Source organism: Rattus norvegicus, chromosome 4 (assembly GCF_021556685.1).
Source record: "Rattus norvegicus strain SHRSP/BbbUtx chromosome 4, alternate assembly SHRSP_T2T, whole genome shotgun sequence".
NCBI classification, from domain to species: Eukaryota; Metazoa; Chordata; class Mammalia; order Rodentia; family Muridae; genus Rattus; species Rattus norvegicus.
In genome coordinates this window covers 178,108,400-178,122,745 of record NC_141537.1, presented here as the reverse complement: position 1 = coordinate 178,122,745, position 14,346 = coordinate 178,108,400, and the positions used below count along the sequence as shown (strand labels likewise).

Here is a 14,346-nt window from a genome sequence, read left to right as displayed (position 1 = left end):
GCTCAGAAAACACTACATCCCGAATGCTCTAAACTGAGATCAGTGCCAGCCCTCAAGAGCCTTGGGTTTCGAGCTTTAGATTTGGGGTTTTTAGGTTAGAAGTGCTCAGCTCGTAAAGTCTACACTGGTACTCTAACTCCGAGATGCTCAGCGCTCTCGTTCTCAAGTATTTCAGCTAGGCACCCTCTGAACTGTCAGTTGAGGCCGTTTGAATGATGATTGTTTTCTGTTGTAATAATTATGTTGAAAGTCTCGTCGGGGACCAGAGATGCTGACTCATCTATGTAATGGGAACACTGTGCAAGTGAGACTCCAGGCTGGGTGCCATTAGTTCTTCCGTAAGGACCAGGGATTAGAAGTAGTTAGGCTTGGGAAGTTATGTGCTCAGGTAGGACGGACAGACAAGTTAACTTTTGATGGTGCTACTGTGTAACTCTGTGGTTGTAGAATCAGCAGTGCACAAACTAGTCAGTGCTACATAGAGCAGATGGTGGGCGAGTCAGCCTCATCCGATGATGTTTTCCTAGTTTAGAGTATCAGGGGATCAGACTTCTGTAGATGGACAGTCTAACCCATTTCCTAGTTCAGCAGTAATCAGCAGAAAGGAAATAGAAACAATCGCAAATCTCAAGGAAGGTTTTGTTCTGTTACCTTATTGAAAAAGGAGATTTTCGGGGCTGGGGATTTAGCTCAGTGGTAGAGCGCTTATCTAGGAAGCGCAAGGCCCTGGGTTCGGTCCCCAGCTCCGAAAAAAAGAACCAAAAAAAAAAAAAAAAGAAAAAGGAGATTTTCCTTATCTTGAGCATACATGTGTTTAGCCCACTCCTTTGGTGGTCTTTAGTTATTTAGATTAAATTCTGCTCATAAAATTTAGCACAATAGTAGCAACTTTTATTGGAAAGTATCCTTACAAGTGAGATTAATTAAAAAGTTGTAACCTCTGTTTTATGTTCCATTAAAAATGTGTCCTAAGGCTGGAGATATGTAAAGTATTGCCTGACATATATGAGGTTCTAGATGTGTATCACAATACTGTAATAAAAAGGCATACATATAAAATTTGTCCTAAAAAACGTGAACTTTTAACTCACACTTGGAGAATTAGATTGCATATAGATTCAGATACTACCCCCTTTCCCGTAATAAATTTCATTAAAGACTTGATGCTTGAAGCCAGTTACCACAGTACGTGCCTGTAGTCTCAATATTTGGGAGGCTGAGAGGCAGGACGCTCTCAAGTTGGAGGCCAGCCTGGGCTACTTGGTAAGAGTCTGCCTCTTAAGTAGTACACACACACACACACACACACACACACACACTCACTCACACACACATATACTCACACACTCACATACACTCACACACACAAACACACACACTCACACACACTCACACACTTATACACACTTGCTCACACACTCACACACACTCTCTCTCTCTCTCACACACACACACACACACACACACACACACACACACACACATGCACAAGACCTGAGTCCATCAGTTGCCAGTATCTACTTTTACCTACAGGTCAGGAATCCAGGCTTCTGCAGGTTCATGTCTGAAGTAATCTATACACTGAGGTTTTGAGTGAAAAGAAAATGTTTTACCTGACAGACTTCAGAAAGATAGAAGTAACAGAGTTATGTTTTATGTACATTCATGAGGAGGCCTTCAGTGAGCCCTGGTGCCATTGTGTTTCTCCTTTTCCATCACAGCCATTTACTTTAAACTGTGAGTCAGCGAGTTATAGAGTGGACTGTCTACCTTGTATTATCAGGGTATCAGGAAGGCATCTTACAATGTAGGCCTGTTTAGACAACCCCTCAGGATGTAGGCTGCTCTGTTTCAACTGGCTGTCCTGTATTTGTTACAAGGAATCAATCAGTTTATAGGACATTTTAAATTTAATTATGATTTATCTTATCATAACTGATGTCATCTTTGGGTATTGCATAACATTGGTTTCAGCTGGAATTTGGTAAAAGGAAACAGCTTGGATTTAATAGGTTATCTCAATGAATGAATGAGTAGGATAGATTAAACACCAGAAATATGTTCTTTTGAGACAAGTTTCATACAAGGAGAACATACAAGGTTGAACTCAGAATACATCATTGTCGTTTTCCAGTATATGTGAGCTTTGATTTGATATCATACTTCGGAAGTTTGCAGTGTTTGTAATGTTTTACCTACATTAACAACATGGATGCTTTCTGTCAGTTTCTTTTCTCTCTCTTACCTGTTATGTAGCAAAACAGATCCCTTTGATTTTCCTCACCGAGCTCTCATGGTGAAGTTGCATTCCATATGATCTATCACTGCTCTGCGCACAAGATGCTTCCTAAGGGACTAAAGCATGAGCTCTTGTGTGCACGGAACAACCAAGTGGAGGAATTTGAAGGCCCTTCCTCACTTTAGCACTCAGTTGTCTATATAAAAGCAGACTCCCTCTAAGAGCTTTAATGTGCCAGCCATCCTAAGCGCTTAGATTTAGCGTTTTAGATTATTCATGTCATCCACGGCAGCGGAGTCTGTCGGCGTGAGTCTGAAGCTGTGCTCTCCTGCAGGCTGGTGCTCCATTAGCTTGGATGCAGCTCTTGCCCGTCAGAGTCCGGGCTGCACCGCTCATGTGCATCCATGTCCCCTTTCCTTCCTGCTGCCGGGTCTCACGCTCCCCACCACCCTGCTCCTGAAATTCTGGTTATAAAAGCATAAGTCATTACTAAACTTCCTTCTAAGAAAGATATAAGCAATTGTATAAGCAATTTACATCTTAGTTTCATGACAACTCTGTATTTGACTTTTCACTTCCATGGGTGGTCGATCCCTCCCATAAATGTAACAGGAAAATGAAAGCAAGTATGTTAAGAAAACCTTAAAATTCACGACTTAGTTGTCTGTCTTAGTTCCATTGCCAGTTATGCGTGCTGTTTTTCTTACTGACAGTTCTTGATTTACTAATCTAGTTCTTTAAAATTAGATATCCTAACACATAATAGCTGTTCTCTTTTAATTGCAACTTTTTGCATGCTAGGGATTAAAGAGTAAGTTTTCTCCCTTACCAGAAGCTCCTTTGAAATAGTTTTAACACAGCCTTTGCAATCTGTTGTATGCATTGTTTTCTTTTCTTCCACTTTGACCACAAATTCCTTCAGGTCTCCGCTGGTTCATCCTCCAAGCCATGGATGCCGCTCGACTCACAACAGCCCAATTCACACTGCTACTGGCTCACGACTCACTCAGAACTTCTCTGTGTCTGTTCCCACTCTCATCTATACTGGTACGAGACTGCTCAGACGCCAGAGCTGGGGAGAGGCAGGCCACGGGCACAGTGGCTGCAGAGGCAGGCAGGCAGGTAGTGTAGGCAGGTACCATAAGTCTTTGCTTCTTCCCTTTCTTATTTCTAATCCAGCTTCAGTGAAGGACTTCTGTTTAGCTGACATAAAGGCTCTCTGACTGGAAGTCGAGGTGTTTTTCAGCTTCCAGAGTCTCTTCCACAGGTCCTCTCAGAGCCCTATGATTTTATGTTTTGCATTCTGAGAGCCCTCCAATTGTATTTATATGAGCATTTCTGTGTTGTCGGAAGTTGAAATTAATACACTCCCAAGAAGACACCACCACTTTGATTTGCTTATTCTCTTTATGTACAAAGTCTGTAGGGTTGTGAGTCCATAGGGTCTGTTTGAGTCTGTGGAAGAGAGCTATTGGAAAAGCAGGTAAGCAACTGTCGGCATCAAGTGCAGTGTTTCTCTGTAGTTCTCCTGTCCTCTTGGCTGTGTTTTTAGCTGTAGCACTCTGCTGCTATAGGATAAGGAAACAGTCTCTCTGGAGATCCTCCTGTGTGTGTAAATATGAAGATAGTTACAGATATTTCCACACACCATTTGTGGCCATCATTTTCGTTTGTAACTTATAAAAATTTATTTGAAGTATTTTGTCATTTATTTATTCTTTTTGTTTCTCCTTTTAATATATATATTTTAATCCCCATTAGTCTTCCATTTCATGCTTCTTTGCTTTCCCACTTGGCTTATTAACTGTTTCAATGCAGATACTCTTTATCTGGAGGATGATGAGTGGTTAAACAGCAGCTCTTTGTCTTTGGCCTCATTCCCAGCTCCACACTTAAGAAATGACTGCCGGCCCCACCCCCTCTTCCCTGATGTTTGGATCATGCTGCCAGCTGTCACGCCCTTTGGCACATGATTGCTTAATATGTTTCCACCTTCTTCTGGCAGGATTCCCTTCAATGAAGATCCCAACCCCAATACTCACTCATCAGGACCCTCAACCCCTCTGAAAAACCAAACTTATTCCTTTTCACCTTCCAAGTCCTACAGTCGGCAGTCCTCTTCTTCTGACACAGATTTGAGTTTGACACCCAAGACTGGTAAGGCGCTTCCACCCACCTTTTGTGTTTCCTCGTAAGAACTTGTTTCTGTTCCCTGTTAGCTGCCCATCCAAACCTTTCCTCCTGTTTCTGCATTTAAGTTAAAGTTAATGGAATGCTGATCATTGCGGTTATTAAAGTTAATTTTTTTTGTAGAGATACTATTTTGTTTGGACAGTGATATTTTAATTAATTTAGTTATTGTTGATATCAAGTCCAGAGTTTATTTTTGGGTGTTGCCATTCTTCATTTCATGTTGAAGTCAAGAGGAATGCTATCTTAAAACATTTGCATAGTAACCCTAGAAGTCTGCACTCAAATTGCAGTTTTGAACCATAATTCCTCTTAAGCATATGATTAATTTATTTCTTATTCATTTTCATTTTAGAATTTAGTTCTGTGTTTCTATTATGGGAGTAGTTCAGAACTGGAATGGTTGTATAGCAGTTCATCTGCTTTTTGGCTTAAGGTTAGCTCAGTGTAGAGTACTGCCTTGCGTTTAACTAGAAAACAGAAAACAAAACCCAAAGAGGAAATGATATTGGTCATGTCTACGTGTTAATTTGCTTACAGGCTAACTTAGAAGGCAGTAGAAACACTGATCACTGCAGTTATTCCAATGATGATCGTAGAGGAAGTGTTTTGTTTGGAAAGTCACATGTGACCTGTCGAGTCACCGTGATATCCGCCCGCAGGGTCAGGGCGCTCCGCGTTCCTATGCTTGCTCTCCAGGTTGAAACTGCAGTTGAAATTTCCACATCCTTGAATATTTTTTAATTTATTAAATTTATAATTATTCCTTTCTTTGTTTTATGAACGATTTCTGGGTTTGTGTTAATTTTTTTTGATAAAAAGTTGTTAAATATTAAATTGGCTTTATGGGAGAATTCAATTATTTAAACAATTTTTAAAGAAAGTTGAAAATTTAAAGATTTACTATTTCTAGTATTTTTTTTTTTTTTTGGTCCTTTTTTTCCGGAGCTGGGGACCGAACCCAGGGCCTTGCGCTTCCTAGGTAAGCGCTCTACCACTGAGCTAAATCCCCAGCCCCTATTTCTAGTATTTTAAGTACTAGAACTAATTTTCATATCAGATCGACTAAAACTTTATTTGTATTATTTTGAATTTATCATCTTTAATAACCTTTAATGTTTTATTTTAGTGTTAGAAGAATTTATAAAATGGATCCAGAGTTTTTGAAAACAAAACAAAATTTTACTTATTATAGATTAATTTCTTTCTTTTTTTTATAAGTATGATCACAGAATATAAACACTATAAACACCCATTTCTGTGTTTTTATTACCATTCCTGTCACACTTCTCAAACACAATTTATTCTGAAAGCTACTTTACTTTTAAGTATATGCTCAGCCTTAGCCTATTAAACCAATTGCAAATCAGAAATCCTTGAGAAAAGATTGTATCATCCCAGTGCACGCAGACTTCTCTCTTCCCTTTTGCCTAGACGATAGATAATGCATTAGAGCCGCCCTGGCTTAGCATGTGCACAGTACTAGGTATTGTAAGTAATGTGAAGAGGATTTAAGATAGGCAGCAGGATATGCAAAGGTTATTTGTAGAGAATACTCCATTTTGTATAAGAAACTGTAGTATTTGTGAATTTTGTTCTTGGGATGGTGGTCATTGTGGCCTCAGCACCATTCCCTACAGATGCTGAAGCCTTACTATATATAATTATGAGTAACAATTAAAAATATGATAGCATCTTATAGTAATGGGTGCTTTGGAATGTGGCATTTTAACTGTCTTTGTGGCATAAAAACTGAACCATTCAAGTTGTGAGCAATAGCCATAAAGGAATAAGAGACTTAACTGAGTTTACGCCACTCAGCAGAAGATAGACCTAGGATGCTGTCTGTCTGCTCCTCTGTGCCTTTCCATAGGCGCCGGAGATGAGAGCCAGCCCCTTATGCACTGGGCAAGCACCCCACCTCTGCTCCTCCTCAGTTCCTGCTACTTTTAGAGGTCGGATCTTGTTAAGGTGCTGAGGCTGGTGTCTGCCATGTGAGCTGGAGCAGCCTGGTCCCAGTGTAGTCGGACTCTGGGTGTGCTCCATGAACAAGGAGGTTCCGTAGCTGCGAGGCCTCGCTCTGCTCATGGGCTGTAAGGTTTTCAGTAAGCTTGCTCATTAGATTTTGTCACCACAGATGACAAAGTTAGTTCAGAAAGGCTTTTTTTTTTTTTTTTGCTTTTTTGTTTCATTTTCATAAAAGGGCAAACCTAAAGATTGTACAGTCCTAAGTGACGGAAGCAGATCTCTCAAGCTTCCTGGTTGGCATCAGATGTGCTAACAAGGACTCCTGTAGTACTGGTTCTTAAAACCCCTTTATGAATGGTGCACTACTCCGACAGCACCTATGCGTATGCCGAGTGCGGTGTTTCCTGTGCCCGCCTTAGCTTGTTGAGAGCCCTTCCCCTCCTCGCATGGTCCTTCCCAAGCGGGGGTTCAGTGAGCATCCTGTTCTGCCTCTGTCAGTCTCTGATTCTAAGTGACTGTTGGTAACTGAGAAGGCAGAGGTATTAAAGGGTGGCCTGAGAAAGTTAGTTTTCTGTTTATGAGTGGGTTTTTGTTAGTTTTCTTAATTTTTTTTTACTTTATTAGAATATAATTTATAAAAATGAGATTTTAAAAATGTTTTCCCCAAGTTCTTGATTAACAGGATTTACACACTTGATTTGGGTTGATTTTACATTTGTAGGCAGGGTGGCTGTATATATTTCTTACAATATACAGGGTATTTGGTCTTTATATGCAAATCTCTGTAAATAGTACTACTATGGTCAGATTAAAGTACGAAACAGTTTAGAGGAGGTAAAAGGATTAATGTAAATCTCAAAACTGGAGAGCAAAAACCTAGCTATTTTGAATTCACAACACAGTACTCTGATTTTTTTAATGAGTATCCTATTAGCACAAAAATATGCAGTATTTTAGCTAGTAACATTTTGAAGTACCAAAATTTACTACTTTAAAAAGTGTGTTGAGGATTGAAGCAACAAGTTTCTCACTGTAACGGAGAGTGGTGGTTTTCAGGCAGACAAGTTTTTAAAAAACAGCCAACCAACCAACCAAAATAAATTGGTGGGCAATTTAAGTATTTGAAGAAGTCAGTTAAAAGTGATGTAATGGCTTAACATCTTGCTAATGATTTAAATTTTTTAGTGACTGCAGAGTTTGAAAGGGCTCTGTTAATTTAGAAGATGTGCTTGTTTTGCACTATGTTGTCCAGGGCTCTGGGCTCTGGGCTCTGGGCTCTGGGCTCTGGGCTCTGGGCTCTGGGCTCTGGGCTCTGGGCTCTGGGCTCTGGGCTCTGGCGGGAGGGAGGGAGGGCGGGCTCTAAGCTCGGTGCTGATTGTCTGCATTGGAATCCATTTGATTGTTCTGTTTTGCCTCGTCACTGCTTTCCTTCCCTGCATCTTCTGATCATCTTCTGAACCTGCATCTCTGCTACTTTCCTCCACAGCACCTTACCCACAGGGGCCGGGGGTCTACCTGTGTCCCAGCTCCACCCCCCTCTCTTGTGGTTCCCTTCACCTTAAGTCCCGCCTCCTCTCGGAATCTAGCCTTACCCCTCATCACTCTAGCCTTGTCAGCCCCGTTCTGAGGAAAAGTGTTTCTTTCAGTGAAGAGCTGTTCCTGGCTGCTTCTGGTAGGATCACATTATGTCAGCTTTTTTAATAATCCCTTTACTTTAAATCATCTTTGAAAACATTATTTTATACCATAAAGAATGATTGTGTGTTTTATGTCTATTAGTGATTTTACTGACAGTTAATCAGATTACAGATGTCGTTAAGGTTACTTGATGGGTAATTATGAGTATTCGCTACATTTTATATTTAACAAAAACTATGTCTCAGGACGTGGATGTGGATGCACTGTAACTCTCAGTCCTAGGTTCTCACTCAGGTGTCCACGTAGACGCTCCGCCCCCTCCATACCTGCTCCATCCACATCAGACCTGTGCCATCCTGTTGCTAAACCATGAAGCTACATGAGAAAACGATTCTGTTTGAACCAGTTTAAGTCTCATTTTGGTGCTATTCTTTTGTTACACATTTGTTTTCTTTCCACTACATTAATCAAGTTATTCTGCTATGTTTTCTGGCACTTTATTTATCACTGCAAACTTACCTTTTATTTTGTGATTTTTAATATGCTTCATATAAAGATCTCGGTTTTATTTCCAGTTAGCGTTGTGTAGTCTCTAAAAACTTTAAGACTACTATAAGAAAAACTTTTGTTTTCAAAGAACAGAATGGGACTACACACACGCTAACCCTTGTTTCCTTATCCAAGAACAGCTAAAAATGTAAACATGAGTTAATCCTTCCTGAGGCACCGCAGTGAACTGGACTGCACAGATCTTTAGCTCTGAGAGGGTGGGTTCATCCGGTGCTAGCTTGAGCCGTCCCATCCCCATACAAGTCATGGGTTGTATGTGTCCTTGTGTTATTGTCAAACAACAACAACGACAAGGACAAATGCTAGGGAAAATGTAACATTAGCTGTAAAACACTTGTGAGAGTGAGGCAGGGGAATTCTTTCATTCATGACTATGCATTGTGATGTTTGCACCTGTGTGTTGGTTTTTGTTAATGGACACATTCCATGTTCAGAGGAGGGCATCAGCCGAGCGTAAACCGCATTCTGCAGGCTGAGCCACTCTTTAGCTCTCCTGTAGTTTTTACTTAAGCAGTTAGTGTGTTTCTCCCCATATTCCACCAGATACTTGATGTGTTTAAATTGTCAGCATAGTAAGGGTTATTCTATTGATTATTTTTATTACAATTATCAACTTTTAAATATTGAATATTACCAAAGATTTGTTACCTTGTTTTAATATTCTTGTTAGAATAAATTGATTCTAAAACTAGCTGTGACCATAACTTTGATATCTTACTTTAAAGAAAGGTATAGAATAATAGAGTAAAATAATGTGTTAGTTACTATCTCAAATATGTTCAATATGTGGATGAGTTTCTTGCATTTTGACACACTGTGAAGACGAATGCAGTTGAGCTGCTGTGTCGTAGTTACTTGGTTGTTCTTTACGTGCTCATGTCCTATAGGAATGGGCAGCGGCAGTGCTGGAAAAGAAGGGGGGCCCTTTAAGGCTCTTTTACGACAACAGACCCAGTCCGCCTTGGAACAGCGGGTAAGCGTCCATTTTCTCGTCTTGCTCCGTCACTGTGCTTTGTGTGTGTGTGCTCCTGGGTGCTAAGCTTCTGAAAGGGATTGTTGACCATTGTCTGGAATGTTGGGAGTTTTAAAGTTCAAATGTGTTTAAGACATCAAAGTGATTTATTCACCAATATTTACTTTTAGTTTGGAAAGATTCTGTAACTTTTCTATTTTATAACTCTTTAATTTAAAGTATTTAAATTGAATTTTAATTTTTCCAATCTTTGATGTAAAATATTTCTTCTGAAAATACTCATTGAATGCTGAAATCTTTTCTAGTTTTCACTAAAGTTGCAATATAGAGAAGAAAACGGTTACTATTTTTGCAGAAAACCATCTCAGTAATGATACGTTAAGTTGGCACTGTGGTCAGTATGTTTAACATTTACCTGTCGGCCTCACTTTTGTCACTGGCCTGTTTATTAGATGTGAGACATATATTCTATTCTCTGTAGATTCAAGTTAAGTGTGACTGTCTAGTATAATATGTTTTAATTATCATGTATAGTGTTTACTTAATGCATGGGAAACTGAATCAAGTGTTTGGATGATCTCTCTCTCTCTCTCTCTCTCTCTCTCTCTCTCAATCATCCTTGCTAAGGGAGGATCGCCTCCTAGGTTCTGTAGAAGGCGGGTAGGTTTCTAAACGCATGGGGGCCTCCTGCTAGAAGCTTTTCTACTTTTAGTCTTGTTCTTTGAGTTTTATTTAAGCTTTTAACACATGTTGCTGGCATTTTCTGAACTTGGTACTGTGAGGCTCATGCTCTTTGCTGCTAGCGCAGTGCATGGTCAGTTCATGTGTCCTGTCCTGCTCCAGACAGAGCCTGCAGCTTCCCTGTGTCTGCTTCGGAAGCTGTGAGCACTTAGAGCGATTCATTTGTATGTTCATTTGACACCAGCGTTTGGGAGAGAACGAAGGTGAGGCATAGTGAACCCTGTAAAAGGCACACCTTCTTCTGCAGTTTGTTTCTGAGAATAGTCTGTTTTTTCTGATTCTATGACTGTAGACAGTAAATTTTTTTTCTTATACTGTGTGTGTGTGTGTGTGTGTGTGTGTTGGCCTAGTAAGAAGTTGAGCTCTACCCAGGTCCCGTTTTCTCCAGGTACTTGGGATTGAACCAAAGGCCTTATTAGGTCTTATCACTAGGCAAGCAAGCATCTTCTCACTGAGCCATATCCAACACCATGCCCTAGCCCAGTTCTTTGTTTTATTCCCACTTTTCAGCTACTCTTACATTTTCAACATACCAGTCATTATGGATGAAACCCAAAGAACTAAAGATTAGAGCTGTGGAGAGGAGGGTTGGAGTGGAGGTGTGGGTGTCCACTTACCATGCTTTTGGCCCGAGTAGCTCTATCTTTACCTTCTTCCATTTTTGATCTGATTGATTGATGAATTGAGTGTCCTGGAAATGTGGCCACGTGAAGTACTGGTGACTTTACTGTACACTACAGACTTTTGCAGCCATTTTATAAGGAAAATACAAAACTTATTTTGGATAGAGTTTGATAAAATTTGTGGATTTTATTTTGTTTGTTTTTTGAGATGGCATCTAATCTGAAACCAGACTAACATGGATCACTATGTAGTTCAGGCTAGCCCTGATATCATAATCATGTTGCCTTGCAAATGCTGGAATTATAAGCCCATGTAAAAGTTGTGTGTGTGTGTTAATATGTTTTAAAATGAAATAGAATGACCTCACTTTTCCTCCCTTTTCCTCCCTCAGCTCTTCCCATGGCTACCCACATTCAAGTTGCTAGCCTCTTTTTAAAAGTTATTATTCCATATATATTTATATGCAAAGTATGTAAGTACAGTCCATTAAGTTTGTTTTAGTTATTCGTATGCAGATGGTTTCAGGGTTGGCTACTCGGGTTGGACAACCAATAAACTGGCTCATCCCTGGAAAAGCTAAGTCCTTTAGTTGCTTGTCGTTCTTTGTCACGGAGTAGGACCCCATGAGATTTTACCCTTCTGTGTAGGCTTGTCCACTGATGTCACTGTTGTTCTGGCCTGTATGTAGCCATTTCTAGTAGAGAATGTTTCAGCAGATTTGTTGGGCTCTTACAGTTTTCTGTCCCCTTCCCCTAGGGTTCTCTGTGTCATAGATGCAGGAGCTGTGATATAGATGTTTCTTTTGGCATCGGGCTCCCCACGATCCCTGCATGTCCACTGTAGTTTTGGTAATGGTCTCCGCTTGCTGTAAAGAGAGACTTCCTTGCTGAGGAGTGTAGCTGCACTTAGCTGCGTGTCTATGGATCAGATCTGTAATTGAAGAATTGTGCTGGTTTAGTAATGTGGCCGTGGTATTGTTTTCTATTGTCTATGACCTCACTAGGTGGGAAGTGTTGATTCAAATACGATTTCCCTCCTGTGAGTGGGCTTTAAGTCCATGTAGACAACTGTTGGTTACCACAGCCATTTGAGTGTCACGTGGAGGGCCTTTAGGATATCTTGCGCACTGTTCATTGTTATGATCATAGGTGTTGGAGCTGTGTAGGACTGTTCAATTCCATCTCTGTTAGCAGCTCGTATAGTATTTTCTGTTCTGGTACTGTGAAGGCTAGATTGCAGAAAAACAGAGGCTTTCAGATGCAGCTCAAATCGTGTGGAGTTCTAAGTGCGTGGGGGTCCTCCATAATAGAGGGCCATGGTTGACCTCTGAGAGACAGCAAGGTCTCATTGATAGCTCATATTGCTTCAGGAGTCACTTGGACTACCCTGACCAACTGTTAGAAAGGTTTTTCATGTCTGGTACTGGGGGTTTTGTTCGTCTATGCTTCTTGTAGGGGAGCATTGTCAGGCTAAATGCTTTAACATCTTTAGACTATTTGTGTGTGTGTGTGTGTGTGTGTGTGTGTGTGTGTGTGTGTGTGTGTGTGTGTACATGTATACGCTTATATGTATTACTTTTAACTTTAAGTATAAAATGTGATTCCTTGTAGGTCTGTCAAACAGCCGTGGTAGTCTTGGTGTGATTTGCTTCTTCTTTCCTTTTCCGTGTGTTCTGACCTTCATTCTTCTACAGTTGCAGCCCATTCCCTGGGCTTTCTGTTTCTCACCTCATATTCCCTACTCCCTCCCATTGCTACCCCTACCCCCACACCTGTGCTCTTTACACTTTCTTGGTTTCTGTGGTTACTCTTTGTTGTATATTCACGGGATAGCATCTGAGGGCTTGAGGCCGGGGATGTCAGGTGAGTGAGACCACATAGGGATCCTTGGTGTGCATATGGAGGCCAGAGGATCCTCAAAGGAGCGCTGCTTCTCCATCCCCTGTGCCAGTCGACTGAACTCAGGTTGGCAGGCTTGGCAGCAAGCACCTTCACCTGCAGGTCCTCTTGCTGGTCTCTAATGTGCTTTTAAACAGTCTAAAGCCTTGGGCATGTTAGCACATTGGACATACATCACTAGAAGATCTTCATAGGATCAAAAGAACTGTAGCTTTTGTGTACACGGATGTAAAGCCTACTGTGTCGCTGTCATGGTTTACATCTGCCACTCTTCCCGCACTGAGCTTCCCTGTGCTGAGAAGCAACAACACAGCAGTCAGTGCTCAAGGCTTTTCCAGTCACTGCTGGCTGCTCTTGGTGCCGTCCATCTCCACCCTTGCTTCAGTCTGGGTCACTTAGAGACAGGTCTGTGCACAGGCTTTTACTCTTCTTAAACAGTTTGTCTGCTCTTGCCTTTGTCGAGGGAAAGGTTACTCCATGCTCTAACCGGGTTTAATGTGTGGATGTGTGTGCACACATGTGTGCCTTTAACTTTATGCTTCCTGAGGATGCAGGGCTGCTCCTCTGCTGGTGATTGCAAATTGATCGGCCTTACACATGGTGCTTCAGCCGTTTCTGTATTCCTGCTTTAAAGCAGCCAGCCGGTGGCCTTGCTGCTTTTGTATGTGCCTGCTTTTAGCCATAGCACTTTCCTTTTATTTGTTGCATTTGATCTGCTGTGGCCTAGAACATGCAATAATGATGAATTTTTAAAGTGACAAGCATTTTAGTATGTGTAGCGACTTTATACCAGTGTGAACATCCCCTGTGGAGATGGTGTGGGACGCAGTACATGAGCTGTAGCACTTATGGCCCTTGGACAGCTCTCTCGGGCTCTTTCCAAGCTCTCCCTATGTTGTGAGTAGCTGGTCTTCCGGGTCAGAGCTACGTTCATCTCCCAGCCAGGCAGGTCAGATAGCAGTCACCCTTCCTTGCGTCCACTTCATCTACCGCAAATGGCTGGCGTTAGGGCAACACAGACATTCCCCTCTCCTTCTGGTGCTCTTGCGGTTTTCTTTTGGGGTTTTCATGTCATTCTATGGCAGAAGGAGCCACAGATGGGAAGAACCGGCACGGGTCGCACAGCATCCTCCCTCTTACCATGTTCCTCTCTCTTCCGCCTCACATGCAGTGTGCACTTCTATTTGCTCCTCACCACACAGTGGTTAGCTCACATGTCACCTACATGCTTACCTTCTCTCTTACCGACACACAGCCTGTCTTTCCCTCCATGACCTGTCCTCTGTTTCTCTAGGTCTCCTGTTGCATGCTGGCCTTGGGACTATTTACCAATAACCTGTACTGCCTCTGTGTGTGAGAGACAGCTTTCTGAGACATGCAAAGGGGTCGCCAGGCTGTCCAGGCGTGTACCTCACTGGGAAATGGTGTTGAATCGGAGTTTGAGAAGAGAGGAGTGTGTTCTGATATCTCAGCTGGGAACTCTTGGATATTTCCCTCAGTCAGAG

The 14,346-nt window shown here is 41.6% G+C and overlaps 1 protein-coding gene across 50 annotated transcripts in view; it reads left to right on the top strand.

Moving 5' to 3' along the window:
- The window catches only part of C2cd5 (C2 calcium-dependent domain containing 5), an 86,099-nt gene that overhangs the window by 25,228 nt on the left and 46,525 nt on the right, over positions 1-14,346 (top strand). For 11 of the 50 annotated variants that reach the window (XM_087658319.1, XM_087658305.1, XM_087658318.1 and 8 more), the window contains exons 8-11: positions 4,245-4,396; positions 7,884-8,069; positions 9,493-9,578; positions 10,206-10,238. In XM_087658319.1, coding sequence (XP_087514445.1) covers positions 4,245-4,396; positions 7,884-8,069; positions 9,493-9,578; positions 10,206-10,238 — 457 coding nt within the window. 50 annotated transcript variants of the gene reach the window in all.